The sequence below is a fragment of the Sinocyclocheilus anshuiensis genome, unplaced genomic scaffold, assembly GCF_001515605.1.
Source record: "Sinocyclocheilus anshuiensis isolate Anshui unplaced genomic scaffold, SAMN03320099.WGS_v1.1 scaffold67, whole genome shotgun sequence".
In the NCBI taxonomy this organism is placed as follows: domain Eukaryota; kingdom Metazoa; phylum Chordata; class Actinopteri; order Cypriniformes; family Cyprinidae; genus Sinocyclocheilus; species Sinocyclocheilus anshuiensis.
The window spans coordinates 1,405,423-1,423,427 of record NW_015552546.1 but is presented as its reverse complement, the minus strand read 5'-3'; the positions used below and the strand labels follow the sequence as shown (position 1 = coordinate 1,423,427).

General features: G+C 35.2%; 1 protein-coding gene across 2 annotated transcripts in view; it reads right to left on the bottom strand.

The window, feature by feature from the left end:
• The window catches only part of LOC107664198 (pleckstrin homology domain-containing family G member 5-like), a 79,445-nt gene extending 62,517 nt beyond the window's left edge, over positions 1-16,928 (bottom strand). Inside the window, exons 1-2 of one of the 2 annotated variants that reach the window (XM_016454692.1) lie at positions 16,670-16,928; positions 15,503-15,675 (exon numbers count right to left, since the gene is read on the bottom strand). In XM_016454692.1, coding sequence (XP_016310178.1) covers positions 15,503-15,584 — 82 coding nt within the window. In that variant the 5' untranslated portion in view covers positions 15,585-15,675; positions 16,670-16,928. The remainder of the gene's footprint in view (positions 1-15,502; positions 15,676-16,669) is intronic. The other variant, XM_016454691.1, reaches the window with a different exon arrangement.
• Positions 16,929-18,005: the final 1,077 nt, after the last annotated feature.

The following is an 18,005-nucleotide window of genomic DNA, read 5'->3' as shown; positions in this document are numbered from 1 at the left end:
CAAACTAACAAAACACTTTAAAGACAGACACCCGGATCAAATGAAAGAGTTCAAGCAGGTAAGTTTCATTTGAATTTTTTTATATTTAAATCACGTGTTTCCCATACATTGATTTATTTGTGGCGCCCTGCACAATATCAAAACTCACCGCCACAAACAGATTTTCCAAAAGACTTTGACTTCGTTGAATAAACATGAGCACTGCACGTTTCAAAGTCGAAACCCGGTGCGGGTGTTTTTATATGACTGTATTTCTGAAGGAAACGGACTGTCTTCAGAAAATTATGGATGTCATTTTCATTTCATCTTGCCTGTAATGCCTGAGCAACGTTTGTGAGCTGAGCGCTGCTTTGTGTACAGCCATTACCGGGGAAACCACTATCTCTCCTGCTCTACAAGCGCCTCCTGCTGGCAGAGAATGAATTTGCATATATATATGCCGCCACAAATAGAGTGCAAGTCTGTGGGAAACACCGCTTCTGTTATGAATATTATTCAATGTTTTAATTTGAACGTCGGATTGAAATGAACGCTGTAATTAGAGTAGTTAATCGTTAGCATAAGCACAGCTAACACAAATATAATGAGCATTAGAATGAAGTTTCTTTATTAAAGGGTTAGTTCACCCAAAAATAAAAAATTAGGCTGTGTTTTACTCACCCCCTGTCTTAGGTAAAAGGCTCACATACAGTACACACATCCGGGGGTTGGGTGAACAAAGGCCTCCTGTAGCAAATCTATGCGTTTTTGTAAGAAAAATATCCATATTCAAAACGTAATAATCACTTGAATCTAGCTTGCGCTCACTGTTGTAAAACGGAAGCAGCTCCGGGCAGATGACGTATGAGGTCAGCGTTGCGCAAGCGCCGGTGAGTCTCGTGAAAACCAATGTTTGTTTACAGGATCAAAGGAAGCAAAGTTTCCTTACTTTAGCAAAGGAAAACCAGTCTCCTCTTGGCTTATATCGAAATCCTCTCACATTCTTCTTTACAAATCCTCGTTTTGTACTTCTAATTAGTGACCGTTGTTTTGTTTCGATCTCTCCGCGTGCGTCACTTCTGAGCTGCGCATGCGCAAAGCTGACCTCATACGTCATTCCCCCGGAACTGCTTCTGTTTTACAACAGTGAGCGCAAGCTAGATTCAAGTGATTATTACGTTTTGAATATGGATATTTTTCTTACAAAAACGCATCGATTCGCTACAGGAGGCCTTTGTTCACCCCCCGGAGCCGTGAGAGGCACTTTTTTTTGTGGAAGGGTGCTTTTTATTTCACGTCTTTTGGACCGAAGGAATGCAACACCCGCTGAGTACAACGATAGAGCTTGAAAGATCAAAGACAATTTTTAATATAACTACGACTGGATTCGTCTGAAAGAAGAAAGTCATATACACGTAGGATGCATCGGGGGTGAGTAAAACGCAGCCTAATTTTCATTTTTGGGTGAACTAACCCTTTAACTATTTAATGCTCCTATAACTTTTATTATGGTAACAAAAACAGGAGGACATGATGATATTTACTATTTTTACACACCAGAGGCTTTTAAATGAATTGTGAATCTAAAATATGCATGTTAGAGAATGTAAATGGTTAACATTGTTTGTGTCATATCAGTCAGTTTTTTTTAGCTAACTTGGCTGAATAACTCTAGGTTTTCAAAAGCCCTTTAAAATTAAATATGTACACAGTTTGGATTAAATGAAAGTATAGTCAAATTTTTGTGTTCAGTTTTTGTGTTTTGCTTTGGTACCGAAATTGGTACCGAGAACCGTGGATTTTCACCGGTATTGGTACCGAATACTGAAATTTTGGTACCGTGACAACACTAATAGAAATTAAATTAAATTAAAAAAATTTAATTAAAAAAATTTAATAAAATACACTGGATACTAGGGTGTTCTTTTGACCGTTTTATTGTCCGGTTACTGTTCAATTTTTTTGACCAGTTAAAGAAAAACGAAAAAACAATAATACAATAAATTACAACAAAACAAAACCAAATAAAATAATAAAACCGTCTCAACAGGTCCTAAACACTAAGAGGATATTTAATGCAATGTAAGGTTAAAGACTGAGACAGACAAAGGAACTTTAACAGGATATAAACAAGACAGGAGAAAGGAAGACGACAACAACAAAAAAGAAATTAAAAAGGAAGAAAACACACAAACATGCTTTCGTATCACTTTCGCTTCATTAAGGACTGGATGAAAAGGTGAATGCAAAACTAACAATAAACCACACTATAAATATTCATTGTGTTAATGCTATTTATTTCACATGCTGGAAGATCGATGTGTCTGTATGTAGATGAGAATTTCAAGACAGTTAAGTGTCACATATTTAAGTGATTCTCCATAGTAGAAGTCAACCCAACAACAACTTTCCACTCTCCTCTCCACTTACAGATTCAATATTCTCAGGAAAATTCCATCTGCAGATCTTTCACTTTAAATCAGCTAAATGTGGGCCTTCTTCAATAATATGCCTCAGTATCCATTTTTTAGACTGAATCAAAGGAGTCATGAATCAAAAACTTGTGGCGAAACCTAAAATCATGTGAGTCAACAGTGTCTGACCAGCAGCAGCTGCCTGCTCGACCACTTCATTGTTTTTGCATCATTATTCCTCATACTTATGGTTTGCAAAACCCCAAGTATAACACTTCAGTGATACTTAACCTTCAGCAGATGATGAAACAGGTGGAAATAAAGCATAGACTTTTACAGTCCCTGCTGGAAAATCCAGTTTAAGCTAGGAACTGTATGTTGTAGCATGGTGCCATGTAAAAAAAAAAAAAAAAAAAAAAAAGGTTTAGCTTTAATAAGCCTTCCTAAGTAGTATTCTTTTCTCTTTTTTTTCGCTGCTCCAAAACTGTCCGCGTTTGAATGAACAATCTAAAAAGCATTTAAATTCACTGAATAGGTATTACTTCACTAGTTAACTCTGTAAAATAAAATAAAATAAAAAAATTGATCAAATGTGATGTTATTTGACATTTATAATGAATAAAGACCTTAAGGACAACCAGCAAGTTTGTTTATCTTAGGATGCTAATGATACATGTTAAGAGTCTGATTCAGCAGTATTCATCCACTCTCCTCTCTCTTTAACCTCCTCCTGTTCTTCACTCTCTCTCACTCCCTCTCAGTCTCTGTTTAACGTGGCGAGGAATGTCTGGCCTCAGCACTGCTGATTAGGCTCAAATCAAACAAATAAAAGCAAGCTAGTCAACACACACAGTGAGCCAGCATGTGCGTACAGTCACTGATGCGGTCACGCTATGAGAAAACTCACTGTGCCCAACTTTCTAAGTTTATAAAGAGTATTGTTTACCTGTTGGGATGCCAACTTCAGTAGAGCAAAAAGGAATGCTGTTTAAGCTTGTAATAAATTTAAATAAATAAGTAAATAAATAAAATTATCATTATTATTATTATAATAAACCATAAATAAAATAAAATAGTAAAATAAAGTAAAATAAGAATTTGAAAAAAAGATTGAAACTGAACTATTACGTGAAATAGCTGGTAATCTTACAATGGTATTTGACTTTAGATCATAATAATAATAATAATAATAATAATAATAATAATATGAAATCATTATGATTTCATTATGATCATATGAAACGGAAAAGAAAAAATAATTAGTCGCAGTAGTAGTAGTATCATCAAAATAACAATAATTAATAAAAAAAGTAATTGGAAAAAAGCTGAAACTGAACTATTATTTGAGCTGATAATCTAACAATGGTATTTGACTTCATAGAGATAGAATATTATTATTATTATTAATAATAATAATAATAATAATAATAAATAGTAGTAGTAGTTGTAGTAGTAACAAAATAAACAAAAAATAAAATAAAAAGTAATTGAAAAAAGTTGAAAGTGAACTATTACTTGAGATAGCTGATAATCTGACAGTATTTGAATTTAGATAATAATAAAAATAAGGTAAAAATAAAATCATAAAAAAAATGAAACAGAAAACTATTACTTGATAGAGTTGATCATCTTACAATAATATTTGACTTTATACAGATGTACATAATAATAATAATAATAATTTATTATTATTATTATTATTATTATACACTATTTAAAAAATATCTAGATGAGCCCCAGAGACAGATCCCCAGTTAAGACCTTGTCTCCTAGACGGCCACCAGGACAAGACCACAGGAACCAGTTGAGTCCTCTGCACAATGTGACTTTGCTGCAGCCTGGAATTGAACTGCTGGTTTCATCTGGCCAGAGGAGAACTGGCCCCCCGACTGAGCCTGGTTTCTCCCAATTTTTTTTCTCCATTCTGTCACCGATGGAGTTTTGGTTCCTTGCCGCTGTCGCCTCTGGCTTGCTTAGTTGGGGACACTTCATTTCCAGCGATATCGTTGACTTGATTGCACAAATACTATTGAACTGAACTGAGCTGGATGACATCACTGAATTCAATGATGAACTGCCTTTAACTGAAAATTGAGTGTTTTTTGCATTAATGACACACTATTTTCCTAATTAATGCTGTACAGTTGCTTTGACACAATCTGTATTGTTAAAAGCGCTATATAAATAAAGATGACTTGACTTGACTATTTAAAAAATAAGAAAAAAAGAGACATAAAATAAAATGAAAAATGAAATAAAATGAACAATAACCATAATAAATTAATATTTTTTTTGCATAATAAAAAATATATTCACAGTGTTCACATTCGTAGTACAAACTCTTCAGGACAAGTTACATGCCAGAGTTTAATACTCTAGATAGTGACATGCTAAGTCCCTAAACCAAATTATGAGCATTAGAACTAGTGATGCTTGTCTTATAATCATATAAACAAGTGATCCGTAAAACAAAGGCGTACAGTTCCCAACGACAATCCCACAGTCCTGCAGCCTTATCATACTCTTCCTCAAAGAAGACCACACAGCAAGGACCCTCGACCTGGACTGTACCATGTTTACCATGTATAGGCAGAGTGGAGGTTTCTAAGAGCATGTTTACGCATCGCTTTTGTACGGCTTTTACGAAGAATGTGAGGAATGCCTCAGATCGGCGGTGAATTTATTCCTCTGTTCTATAGCATGGGACGGCTGGCACACTACTGGACCTGTCTGATGGCCCGCCTCCTCCTCCTGCTTGGCTCTGAAGGCTAAAGTGCCCCGTCAGCCGGAGACGCCGTGTGAGTTATGTAACGCGAGGCGTCTGCTGGAAGACAGATGGCAGACGGCAACAGACTGCCAAGGTACGAGGTGCTTCACTTGACTGTCAGAGATGCAGCCAACTGCTGCATCACCACACAGGACAGTAAAAGGGTTTAAATTCATTGGCAAGAACATATAAGGGATATATATAATCAGCAAAATAAAACCAGACAAGGTGAACAGGATCCCATCGATTATACATTATAAACGGACTTTTGGCTACAAAATGTACCCTCCAAAAAGTGCTTACAAATACACAACAAAAGACATTTTCTGTTTCTAAAGGAAAGGAACATGAGTGCATGAGTGATGCAACCTTTTTTTTTTTTCATGCATTAGATGAGAAGCTGCTTTAAACGGCCTCTCACTGTTTTCATTCAAAATCATTATTAGCATTAAAAATCATTAATGCAGACAAAAAAACTGCATTTGCAACCTGAAGCAATTTTGAATTTTTACCACAATATGTTTTCATAACTTTGGTTATCAGATGTTAGATGAAAACCCATTTACAGAGGGGAAAAAAGGAAAATGCACTGGTGCTTATCCAGTAATTTTATGGGCATTTCCATTAACCCTAAAACACAACACAATGAAGTGCAAAATTCTAAATACAGGTAAAACACCCAGAAAAATAAATCCAGAATTTTTTTTTCATAATAATACAGTACATAGCACCAAAACGTTTTTATTTATTTATTTATTTGTTTGTTTGTTTATAGTGTTGAGTGAGAGTGTTGAAAATAAGAAAGTCTCATTTCTTAATATCTTGTCATATTGTGAGAAATAAAGTTGCTATTATGAGGAATGACTTTCCAAATGTGAGCTAAAGAGTCACATTGTGAAATATAAAGTCAGAAATTTAAAATATAATTTTAAAATATAAAGACTCAAATGACGAGAATATCACAACTGCAAAAAAAAAAAAAAAATTACAAAATTATTTGATACAGAAATTGGCAATACGTCAACCAAACTTTTGGTTGAAAATACTTATATAATAATGTTTTATATAAAACATTTTACTTTCGGTTTTCAGCAAAAAAAAAAAAAAGAAATTAATGAATAAAAAATTCATATTTAACAAATACAAAAGTACTGCAAGTTTCCACATCCTAAATTAATTTTGTATTTATTAAAAAACAAAAACGACCACGTTTTTTTTTTTCTTTTTGCTGAAAACCGAATGTAAAATATGTAATGTTATTGCACTGTCAACCAAAATCTTTCCAAGCTGTCTGTTTGTGCATACCTATTTTAATTAGACACTGCCCAGGCAAATAAAACTACATACTTTAAGATGATTTATTCTGTACTAACATTTAAAAATTTGGTCTGTTTGAAAAACTAAAAATGCAGCATGCACATTTTCATTCATGTCATTGACAGAAAACTGACAGACTTCATGCCTCCAGCCATACTGCCTCTTACACAACACGCAAAAAGGACTTAAGAGGCCACACACTTGAGTCCTGAGTACATACAGTAATAAGACCATTTTGAAGCTCATCTTACAGTAGTGGGCCTCATAAAATGACTGTATAATCCACTATGAGTTTGTGACATTTTCCCATCACCATTACCAACTCAAAAACCAAAGTGAGCCACGACCCACCATTTTTATCCCCCAGACTAATTATGGCATTTGAGAAGACAAGTATGCACTTAGAAATGCAGTACGCTCCTCTTCTCTAGGCCGCAGCGGCCAGAGAGTGGCTCTCAGTAATGGATTGGCCTTAATTACAGGTCTTATGGATGGAAGACATCAAAGAAGAGACTCATTGCTGCAGTTTTCCAGCTCTGTTGAAGTGTCCCAAATGTTCCGGAAGAAATCTGGATTGAGTAAGTGACAAACAAATAAAGCATTGAGGACTGAATGATGGGTTAATGAGAAACAGTGTCAGGGAAAGAGTAGCGAACAACAAGGAGATGACAGCAATGATTGACCATGATAACACATTTTCAACTTCAAAACACACAAATGCATGGCAGCAGCAGTATTCAAAGTAATGAAGAGGTGCTTAAAGAAGAGAGCTTAATGTAGCACTACAAAACAGCAGGATGCAATGCAATGGCTGAAGACATCCATCCGATGCATGCATACATGAACAAGGGATGCAACGATATAAATTTTGTTTAAAAACGTAAATTATGCTTTAATTTATTATAATATAATGTAATCTAAAATAATATAATATATAATTCATACATTAAAATTCTATACTATTTTGTCTAAATACATTAATAATAAAAAGACTAAATAAAAAGCAAAAATCAAAGTGAATTCAGGCCTCACAACAAAAAAATACACAGTATGAAAAATGGATATTAATTTCGAGATTTGCTCGAGAATACATTCAACAGTGTTATATAATTATTAGTGTTTTAAAAGAACAGCTTTAAGTGAACAATAGATTATTAAATATACAATATCAACAGAAACATATGCAATAGAGAATGATAAATTAAATTAATAAAATAAAATCCAATATCTGTAGTTATGTTTATATGCACTAATTTCGGTCAAATGGAATGAATCAAATCGGATTCAGAAAATTGTTTAAGCGTTGCGAATTCGAATTGCGTATTCACAAAAAGAGAGCGGACATGTCAGATAAGCATTTCTGCAAATATTTAGTAAACATTCAGCCTCCTTCACTCACCAATTTTTAAGACATGAGTTGTAAATAAACGTACATGGGGTCATAAGACATAAAACATATGTAAACATATGCATCACAATCCTGAACATTATTTTTGAATCAGATTAAGAAAATACTTGGATTCAAACATTTACATATTTTTTCCTATTGATTAGATTTCAGGTCTACACCACCAAAATTTCATTGAGCTCAACTGGATTGATTAAGGCATTTACGATAAGGCTTTCCAATCACACATAGCCACATAAGATATCACAAGCTGCTTTTACATGCACACAAATAATCTGTTTAGAATCAGATTATTTGGGTGCATGTAAATGTAGCTTGTTATAACTAATATGGTCCAGATATAGTGCAAAAAAACAGCACAAAAATCTGCTTCATGTAATAGTAATCCTGGCTTGACAATCCTGAACAGTTTAGTGACAGTGTCACATAAAGTCATTTAAAAACAGCATTTAAACTACTGAAATCCTGAATGATATTACCAAAAAGAACAGTACATTTATGACTTTGGGTTCCAAACAATTTAACAAAGTTGTCTAAATTTAAGCAAGTACTGTTTGAGATTGGAGTGTACCAAAGACAACAACTCACTGGTTAGTGTCTGAAGAATGTCAGTATTTTGGGTAAGTGGATCCAGCCTTACCATAAACATCATAGATGACATCCAGAGGGGACGACCAAGAGTACCGTTCCGCCCCCAGTTCGGTTAAAGAAGATGGGAGTGTCTCAAGTTCATAAGCTCCCCATTTCCTCCAGTAAAGGAACATTGTGAAGGACGAGGCTGTAAACGCTAACTGCAAAAGTAAACTGATCTTTTAAAAGCTACTTTAAAAGGAAACAATACCCACTCGCACAATAATCAAACACTCAACATCTAACACGGCATCTTTATGTCCACCTCTGATGTGCCCTAAACGGGATATAGTCAATCTCAAACAATTCCCCATAAAGCAGGCACCTGCAGTTACCTCATCTTCCCTAACAATTAAACCTCGCTTTGATCCTGCTTCACGAGTTCCAACCCATAAAAGTGCGCAACTAGGCACGCCAAAACCGGACCTACGTTCCAAAACCGAGCAAATCCTGACACCCATTTCACAGCAACTCAATGCAACTCTTGACAATAAATCTCAATTGAGAACATATGACGGGTTCCTTGCTTCTCGAATTGTGGATCCCTCGGTGGGATCTTGCAGTACGCCAAGACAGGAATTCCTAAAAGTCCTCTAAACTTTGGGAAGATAAAAACTAATTAAAGTCTTCCAAAGTTGCTTGATGTCTTGACAAGAATGTCTCGCCTTCTTCGAAAAGTTGACGGTGTTTCTTCTTCAACTTCATCCCAGACCTACGTTATAAACCCGAGCAAACCCTGGCACCCATTTCACAGTAACCCAATGCAACTCTTTAGAAAAAAATCTCAATTGAGAACGTATGATGGTTTCCTCGCTTTTTGAATTGTGGTTCAAGCTGGAAACACCTACAAGTCCTCTAAACCTTGGCAAGAGTAAACTAATTAATGTCTTCCAAAGTTGTTTGATGTCCAGAAAAAAATGTCTCGCCTTCTTTGAGAAGTTGACGGTGCTTCTTCTTTAACTTCATCTCAGAAGTTCTTCACTTTCTTCACCAAACAATCAGTATTTCCAACTCTGCAAGGAACAGGCACATCAGTGTCAAAGTCTGCGAAAGCAAGTTGGGCAAAGAGGTCTGGTTGTCAGAGGGTGTTCGACCCACACTACCAGACAAATGTTGCATTCATACTGGGCTGAAGTGCATGCTGGGATTGACAGACTAGGCCAATACCTTTCAGTCTCTGGGAAACAAAGATCTCTTGCAAACCCCTCCTACACAGACAGTGAACTTTGTCTATGATTTGCACAAACAATAAAAGCCAGACATTTCTGCATTGATTAGAGTCCTAGTCCTCCTTTTTGGGAGAGATTTATGAGTTACGAATGCCGTGTGACTACAACAATGTCAGCTGTTTCCTTGGATGGACACTGGCCAGCAGTGGCTCCTGATAAGATATCCGCTCTACGGAGGTGGATGCATGTCAAAATGACAATTTCAAACGTGGCATTTCCCCAATGTCTTGTTGCAGTAAGGTTGCTTTAGTTATCCTGCAGAGATTAATTATTGTGAGAACGTACCGTGCAAGAGTCGGAGGGGCGGGACGATGTTGCACAGCCATTCAGATGTCCAATTTTGGGATAAGAAATTAGAGGGTACGGCTGGGGCAGACTTACTCTTGGAGTCTGGCTTTGCAGACATATGGTAGTAATCCAGAACCTGGCTTTGAACTTGCAGCTTTTTTAAATGAACAGGCTGCTCGGGCAGCTGCAGAATGAGACTCAACAGAGAAGCAGATTCAGACAATGAATCTAAGGTTTTTCCTCTGCAACTTCAGCGTCTTTTTTAAACAAACAGTGGGCTTGAATATTCTAAATTAGCATAAAAAGTGCACTTACGTAACAGAGTTTGAGTGCAGACGTGTGACTGAGAGGCAGAATGAGTGTGTGCAACAGGATGAAGTGAAGGAGTGAGTTTTCCCAAGCCTCAATGGTGTTGACAAGTGGAGAGCAGTTTGACTCTCTGGTTGCCAAAGTAGTGGAAAATATATTTAACCTATATTTAGATGGAACCGCCACATCATATGCTATATTAACCCCTTAAATACTAGAAATGCTTTTGGGATATTTCAAAACTTACAACAAACTGAACACATTAACTGAAGATAATTAATTGACTCAAAATGTCAAATATTACCATTCAAAAATTTGGGGTTGTTCAGATTTTTAAAAAGAAGTCTCTTATGCTCCACAAGGCTATATTTATTTGATCAAGTAAAAACTATAATATTTAAAATAACTTTTCTATTGTAATATATTTTAATCATCCTAATATTCTCATTATAACAGTGCTCAAAAATCATTTCTTATGATCAATGTTGAAAACAGTTGTGCTGCTTAATATTTTTGTGATAACGGTGATGCATTTTTTCAGGATCCTTTCAGGATGAATATTACGTTTAAAAAAAAAAAACATTTATGTGAAACAGAAATCTTTGGTAACATAACGAACATCTTTTCTTACAAAAGTATACATTTTCCAAAAAAAAAAAAAAATCACATTACCCAGTGGTTTCAAAACATGTTTATAGATAATGTTTCCATTCATAATGTTTAATGCAAATAATTGTGAAATATTTCTTTGGTTTCAAAGAACACAATTTTGTTTATAGAGCGTTTTTCACAATGTATGGTTATTATGTATGAGCATTAATGTCAAATTAATTGAGAAAATACAAAAAAGCAATAGAAATCAATGTTGGAGAAGCCATTGTGGCTCCTTTACTAAAAGGTATTTATATTAAATATAATAATCACATAAAAACACATGAATGGAAACCTGGCAATCATCTGCAACAATCTGTCTGTCTGTAACATGCGGTTACTACACACAAAATTCAACCCATCTATTTTATTTGACCTCTTACTAGGTGGATGACCTTGAAAATAACTGATATGTCTTTCACTCAAATCCTGTTTTCAAAATCCCTAAACTGTTACTGTAAGCGAACAGGGGTATTTAGGACATAATGAAAAGCTAGACCGTCTTGCTCTGTACAAAAGCAGATATTACAGAGCTCATCCTTGGCAGAGATGTGGTCATTAACACGAGGCTGAGATCCGCCTAAATGGACTTAAGCTGGGTGGGGGAAGCTCTTCAGCAGTAGTCGACATGGGACAAAGTGATGACATGAACTCAGGCTGAAGGGCCCTTTTAATCTACCGTAATCGTCACACGGAGAGAGGGGTGACACAAGTGTTTCATTCCTCTAAGGAGCAGCGCATGATCGCTGCTAGTACATTAGCAAGGCCAAGAAACCAATAGCTACAGAAGTTACTATAGATCTAGTCAATAGAAATCGAACTTAAAAAACTAAAAGTTCAGATCTAATCTCTTTTTAAAGAATTTTGCTGTGTATACTGTACAGTATACATTAATGCACCAAGTTATGTTGTTTGTCAGCTATAAAAATCCTGCTGAAAAATGATTAAACTGGTTTGCTAGTCTTAGCCAGTTTGCGCTGGTCTCTCAGCCCAGCCAAGCTGGTGTTTAGCTGAAAAACACACTAAACCATTCTAAAGCCAACCGAAAGACTAGCCAGGCTGGGATATCAACGAAAACCCGGGGCCTGTTTCATAAAACAAGTTTACCAAATAAGCCAGGCTTATTTCAGTTAGTCTGACTTATTTTGAACCAAATCAACTGACAAGAAGTCAGACTAACTGAAATAAACCTGGCTTATTTGATAAACTTGTTTTATGAAACAGGCCCCAGCTTAGGCTGGTTTAAGATGTTTTTGTTTGCTTGTTTTAAGATGTTTCTTCAGCAGCTAACAAAATATGTTTCAAGAACATTTTTGCTAACGTTCCCAGCGAGTTATAAAAACATTATTTTTTGAATGTTCTCTGAATGTTCAAAAAGTAAAATTTTTTAAATTTTTACTTGGTTTCATACGAATGTTGTATATACGAATGATACATTTTATCAATTTGCAAACATTATGGGAATGTTACTTTTTAATGTTCTCTTAATGTTGTGAAACAAGGAGTAACGTTTAAAAAATGCTAGATAAAGGTACGTTTCAGAAGAATGTTGTATGTATACAATTTTTAGAACGTTATTAAAGACCAGATAACTTAGAGCGAACATTCTATTAATGTCGCCAAAATTCTGAGAACTTTCTCTCTTAGTTGGAGAAGCTTAATGTTATTAAAATAAGCTATATTACTCGGCGGAATAACTGTCTATTACGATTATTAATAAAAAAATATTGAAAATTGTGGCATTTTATCATATTGCAGTTGCAGCCATTTTATAAAAGCAACTGAGGCTGTTTTGTGTCACACCAACAACATGCTTTGTGGTCAAATAAATGGTTTGCATTGCATTGATCTAAAATATTAGTCTAAAAATATATTCCTTATTGTGAATTATAATTTTTTTTTTACTATTTAAGCCAAATCTTCCACAGAGAAGCATCTGTAGTATACAAGAGTGAACATTTTCATTACTCCTCACAGCTGGGACCTGAAATTTTTCCCTCAGGCTCCAACAGCGGTGCTCCATCAGTCAAACAAACCGAACAACTCCAACTGCAAGTTCACGGCTAAATTACAGCTAATCTCATTCATTCAACAAGTCTAATAGCTGTACAACCACTTAAACCAAGGCAGGACCTGGAAGAAGAACAATATGCTAATAGCACGGTCTTAAGCCTTTCTTGTGTGTGATAAAAGCAAGCTGAATGCGTGACAGAGTGAGGGATGATGGGAAAGCCTTAAGGCTAGGAGGGCTGTTGAACGGTGGAGGGAACGGCTGACAGCTGCGAGAGCCTGTTCATGAGCATTACATCATCTCAGAACTTGAAAAGCTGATAGCAATAACCCTGCGGTTTGTTTTTGTGTGTGTATGTGGGGGTTGCATTTGGGTTTTGGAGTCAGACTTACAATACAGTCTTTTGAGTAAAGGCCATAATCGATTACATCATTGTGAGTTCCCAACATATTTCATTAGTTGTTTACTTTTGATAAAACGAATCAAATGCAAGGTGTCTTTTGACTAAAAACTAAGCACTTGTAAATGAATTGGTCAATTTATTGACAAGAAAATGGTGTCAATGTTAGAAGGCAAGCTGCATGTCCTTTTTATGGTTTTAATCACTTTTGTAGTATGATTAATTAGATTTTTACATTTTGCCCATGCAAAACTCATAGCCACAATGCCAGGACATTGCTATGCAGTTGCTAGTTGGTTCATTACTGAACCCAAGACAAAAATAAAATCCCATATATACTGGTTATTGATTGATTTTCTGGTTTCTACATACAGCTTCATCCCTCTTTCATTGTATGTCTATGGGATGTTTTTACCAATTTTATTGTCTATCTACCAAAAATTCTGTTCACTTATTTAAGTGACAGTTGTTCCTGCATGTACAAATGGCGTCCACTCTAAAAAATAAAGACTCTTTATTGGCATTGATGGTTCCATGAAGAAATTTTAACATCCATGGAACCTTTCCATTGCACAAGTGAAAAAAAGTTCTTTAGAGTATTAAAATATTCTTCACACTTAAAAAAACGGTTCTTTTAAGAACTGTTCACTGAATGGTTCTTAGGGGAAGCAAAAATAGTTCTTCTATTGCATCGCTATGAAAACCAACCGAAAGTTTTATTTAGAAAAGCCAAACAAAGGCCACAATTTAGCAAAAACCTCTTGGAAATTGTTTTTTTTGTTGTTTTTTTTGAAAATCTGACTATCACTCGACAAGCCAAATTTAGCTATGCGAAACACAAACTGGTAAATAAATACCCTTTACACTTCAGATAATAAGATTAGTCTTTAAGCAGAAGGATTTGCCAGTGTTTAAGGCAAAGAGTTAGCAGATGCAAAAGGAACCAACTTAAAACCAGTGATGCAATGACATTTTTCAGGAAGCATATCAAGCTAAGAGCTTTAAAGGTCAGTCAGTTGACATCATGCACCCAAAATGAGGGGGAAAACACACACTAGGTAGAACTGTTAAGATAAAATGACTAATCAAACTTGAGTGAGCCAGAAGCTCCTCTCAGACAAGCCTTAAACACCAGATGCTCTGAGATTAAACCCGTGTATTTCAGGGAGGCTTGAGTGGTCTGGTGCACTAATGGTAACTTGCAGCCCCCGCTGAGCTAAGAAGCCTCTGGCGTACACCACACGTTAGTTTGGGGTTTCTATATATAACCATTCAGGCTGGAAGGCTAATCTTATCGTGATTGCAGAGATCAATATAATCGAGCAGGAAAATGTTTGGCAACAGCGAGAAGTGTCTGTGCATGTCAGTCTGTGAAAGAAGTAGTACTGAATGGCTAAAGCATCCAAGAATTGGATTTGAATCAGATTTTAAAAGTCGAATAAAACAAAAACAGATTTTCTTTTTTAAATTAATGTTTGTTGACTTTATTGGGCTTTTCGATATGCATGCTTGTATTTATTTATGCACAGAATATACTAAAAATATATTCTAATATATTCCAGTAAGCAACATTGCACCTTTCAATCAGAAATGTAAAATGTATTTAAAAATATTGTAATTTATGAATTTAATAAAGAACAGGCCACTTCTGGTCTCATTCTCAATTCATTAAAATCCCTAATATGCAAATGATTTAAAATGAATCATAATTAACTAAACTGTCAATTAAAATAACGAGCTGAGAGATTTGCTGCAACTCATTTCTAGGACTCTACAAATACATCACACAAAAAGACACACTGCAGTAAACAATGTAAAAATGTTATTAAATGTTTGTTTAACATTTCCACAGGTCCAAGGTATTATCAGAGAGTGCTTATGCTCCAAATGCCTGTATATAAAGTCATCATTTTAATGCCAAACCACAACTATTGATTTGTTTATGGGATTTGAGGCATCAGCATCAGTCATTTAATCAAGCAATGTTATGTAATTTGCCAAGGCATACAAATTTAGTCATTCATCTTTCCTGCATTATTGATATTAAGATGATCAATTAATTAACATTTCATAAGAGTCAGAGGAGAAAGAAAACTCACTGAGACGTAGCCGGATGCCAAGCCAGCTTCTGGGAGGCGATTTGTGAAGAACTGGATGCATAATCCACTTGTTGGGAACCATGCTGTCTGCTTTACTCTGCGTCCTCTGTGTTGAGGTAGAGATCCACACTATAACAGCTGGCGGAGGGGTCACCAGCGGTCAGATACCACTCCTGGCATGATGATTGGAGAATGAACACTACTTTTACTGCCAGAGACATAGATCCCAGGTGGGACACAACCCCCAAATTTGAGTATGCATAAAATTGCTAATATTAAAACCATGAGTATGTCTTTAAACAGACTTGTTTAATTTGAAAATACACACACACACACACACACACACACACACAAAAATAACACAATGACTGTTCAAAAATGATAAATATCAATAAATAGGCCTATATACTGTATGTAACGATATATTCTATCCGTATCTATTAGGTTATTTAGAAAGGCATTAAAATATGAAAAACAAGTTTTCAGTTAGTGAATTAAACATAATGCTGATATTTTTGTCTGGCTTAAAGGTAAAAAATGTCAACATGGTTTAACTGAATTGAGGAAAAAAAAGCTAAAAATAATTACAAAAACAAATGTTGACAAAAGCAGTTTGCCATAATCTTTTATAATATTTCATTTAAAAAAATGAAACAAATAGGCAATTATGTTTTTAAATTTTACTTGACAAACATTTTAACTTTTCAGAAAACAATGATCAAGTTGTCAAGCACACATATTTTAAAGATGCAATTAAAATATTTTAGTTCTTTTTACAAGAACGTTACACCACTTGACATTTTAGGAGTCTAACATTTGTTTAAAATGGTATAAACTGCAAAAATTGTGCTAAACTAGGTTCTATAAAGTAATTTTTCTTTTTTATTTAATCACATCCTTATGTCACTGATCCACATTTTATTTGCAATGCACGCACATACTAAATGCAGACCCCGTTTGCACATTTCAAACAGGCCTGATTTGGCTACATCTCGTTTGTTCTCACATTATTGTGTTGCATTGTAATTTCAATGACTCGATAAGCGTGCACGCTGTTACCATCTCAGCGATTCATACACTGACTACAACATGACCAATGCAACAATTATATCCAGTGATCGCATTCGATTCTGTTGTCTATTAATCTATATCGAAACTCAGTCTAACCTGTTGCATTGTAAAGCTTCATCATCGACCCGCAGAGTGAAAATAAGCTCGTCCATTCAGCAGCAGCAGGTCTTTAAATTCACTCCAATGTCGCTTGCATCCCCTCAGAAAGGTGTTGAATCTACTGCACCGCCGCTGTCTTCTGTAGATCCATGCTTTGCGGGACAGCACTGGCGATTATCAGCGTGAAAGTTTCTCGCTTGCTTTGTCTGGTCTGTTCCCTCTGCTCTGTTTCAGCCATGGAAAGCGTTTTCCATTCATTCAAATCACCTTTAGTCAAGAGATCCGGCTGCACTGCATGCTTTCAACCGCTAGAGGCGCCAGACAGACTAGTGCAAAAGCACGTGTGTAGAATTCAATTTTACCGCAATTTAAGCATCTTTTAGTTTCTTAATTGAATATTTTATGTATATGTAATGCATATAAATATATTAATATAACATGTTAAAAAAAGTATGTGACTATGTGAATCATGTTACACTTTAAAATTTCTTTCATAATTGCATTTACCCTTAGTGGCAGTAGTTCAGAAGTTCATCTGCAGGCTTGTCTGAGTACTTATTATGAATATTTGGCTCCACCTGCTGGTCATCATGTCCATCTGCAAACAGTTCAAGCTCTACAAGTGCACGTAGTATGGCAAGCCGTTTTGACTTTTATTCCTTCATAGGATATGAATTCTTGATATCAACAATTCAAGTTTCACTAGTCAAAATGCTAATTCTTGATATCAGGAATTAGATTTCTACTAGTAACAATGGCTAATTTTATATCAGGAATTACATTTCCACTAGTAACATAATGCTACATCTTGATATCAACAATTAAATTTTCACTAGTTAAAATGGTAATTATTGATATCAGGAATTAAATTTCAACTGGTAAAAAATATAATCCTTGATATTTGTAATTGTATTTTCAGGCTGCCATTCAAATTTAATTGTTGATATCAAGAATTGATTTCTTACTAGTTGAAATTACAATTTCACATATCAGAAATACAATTCTTACTAGTAAAAACCTTTATTTTTGATATCAGTAATCACATGGTTACTAGCAGACGTCTATTCTTGATATCAACAATTTAATTGCCACTAGTGACGATGTTAATTTCTGATATCATGAATGTGATTGTTACTAGAAAGCCATTTTAGATATCAGAAATTATATTGATATCACAAATATATTTTTAGATATCAAAAATAACAAATCTAACATGTTGAAAGTGTGAAAAACTTGTTGCATCTTTCCCAAAAAGACTCATGGCTGTATTAGATCAAAAGGGTGCTTCTACTAAATACTGAGCAAAGGGTCTGAATACTTAGGACCATGTGAT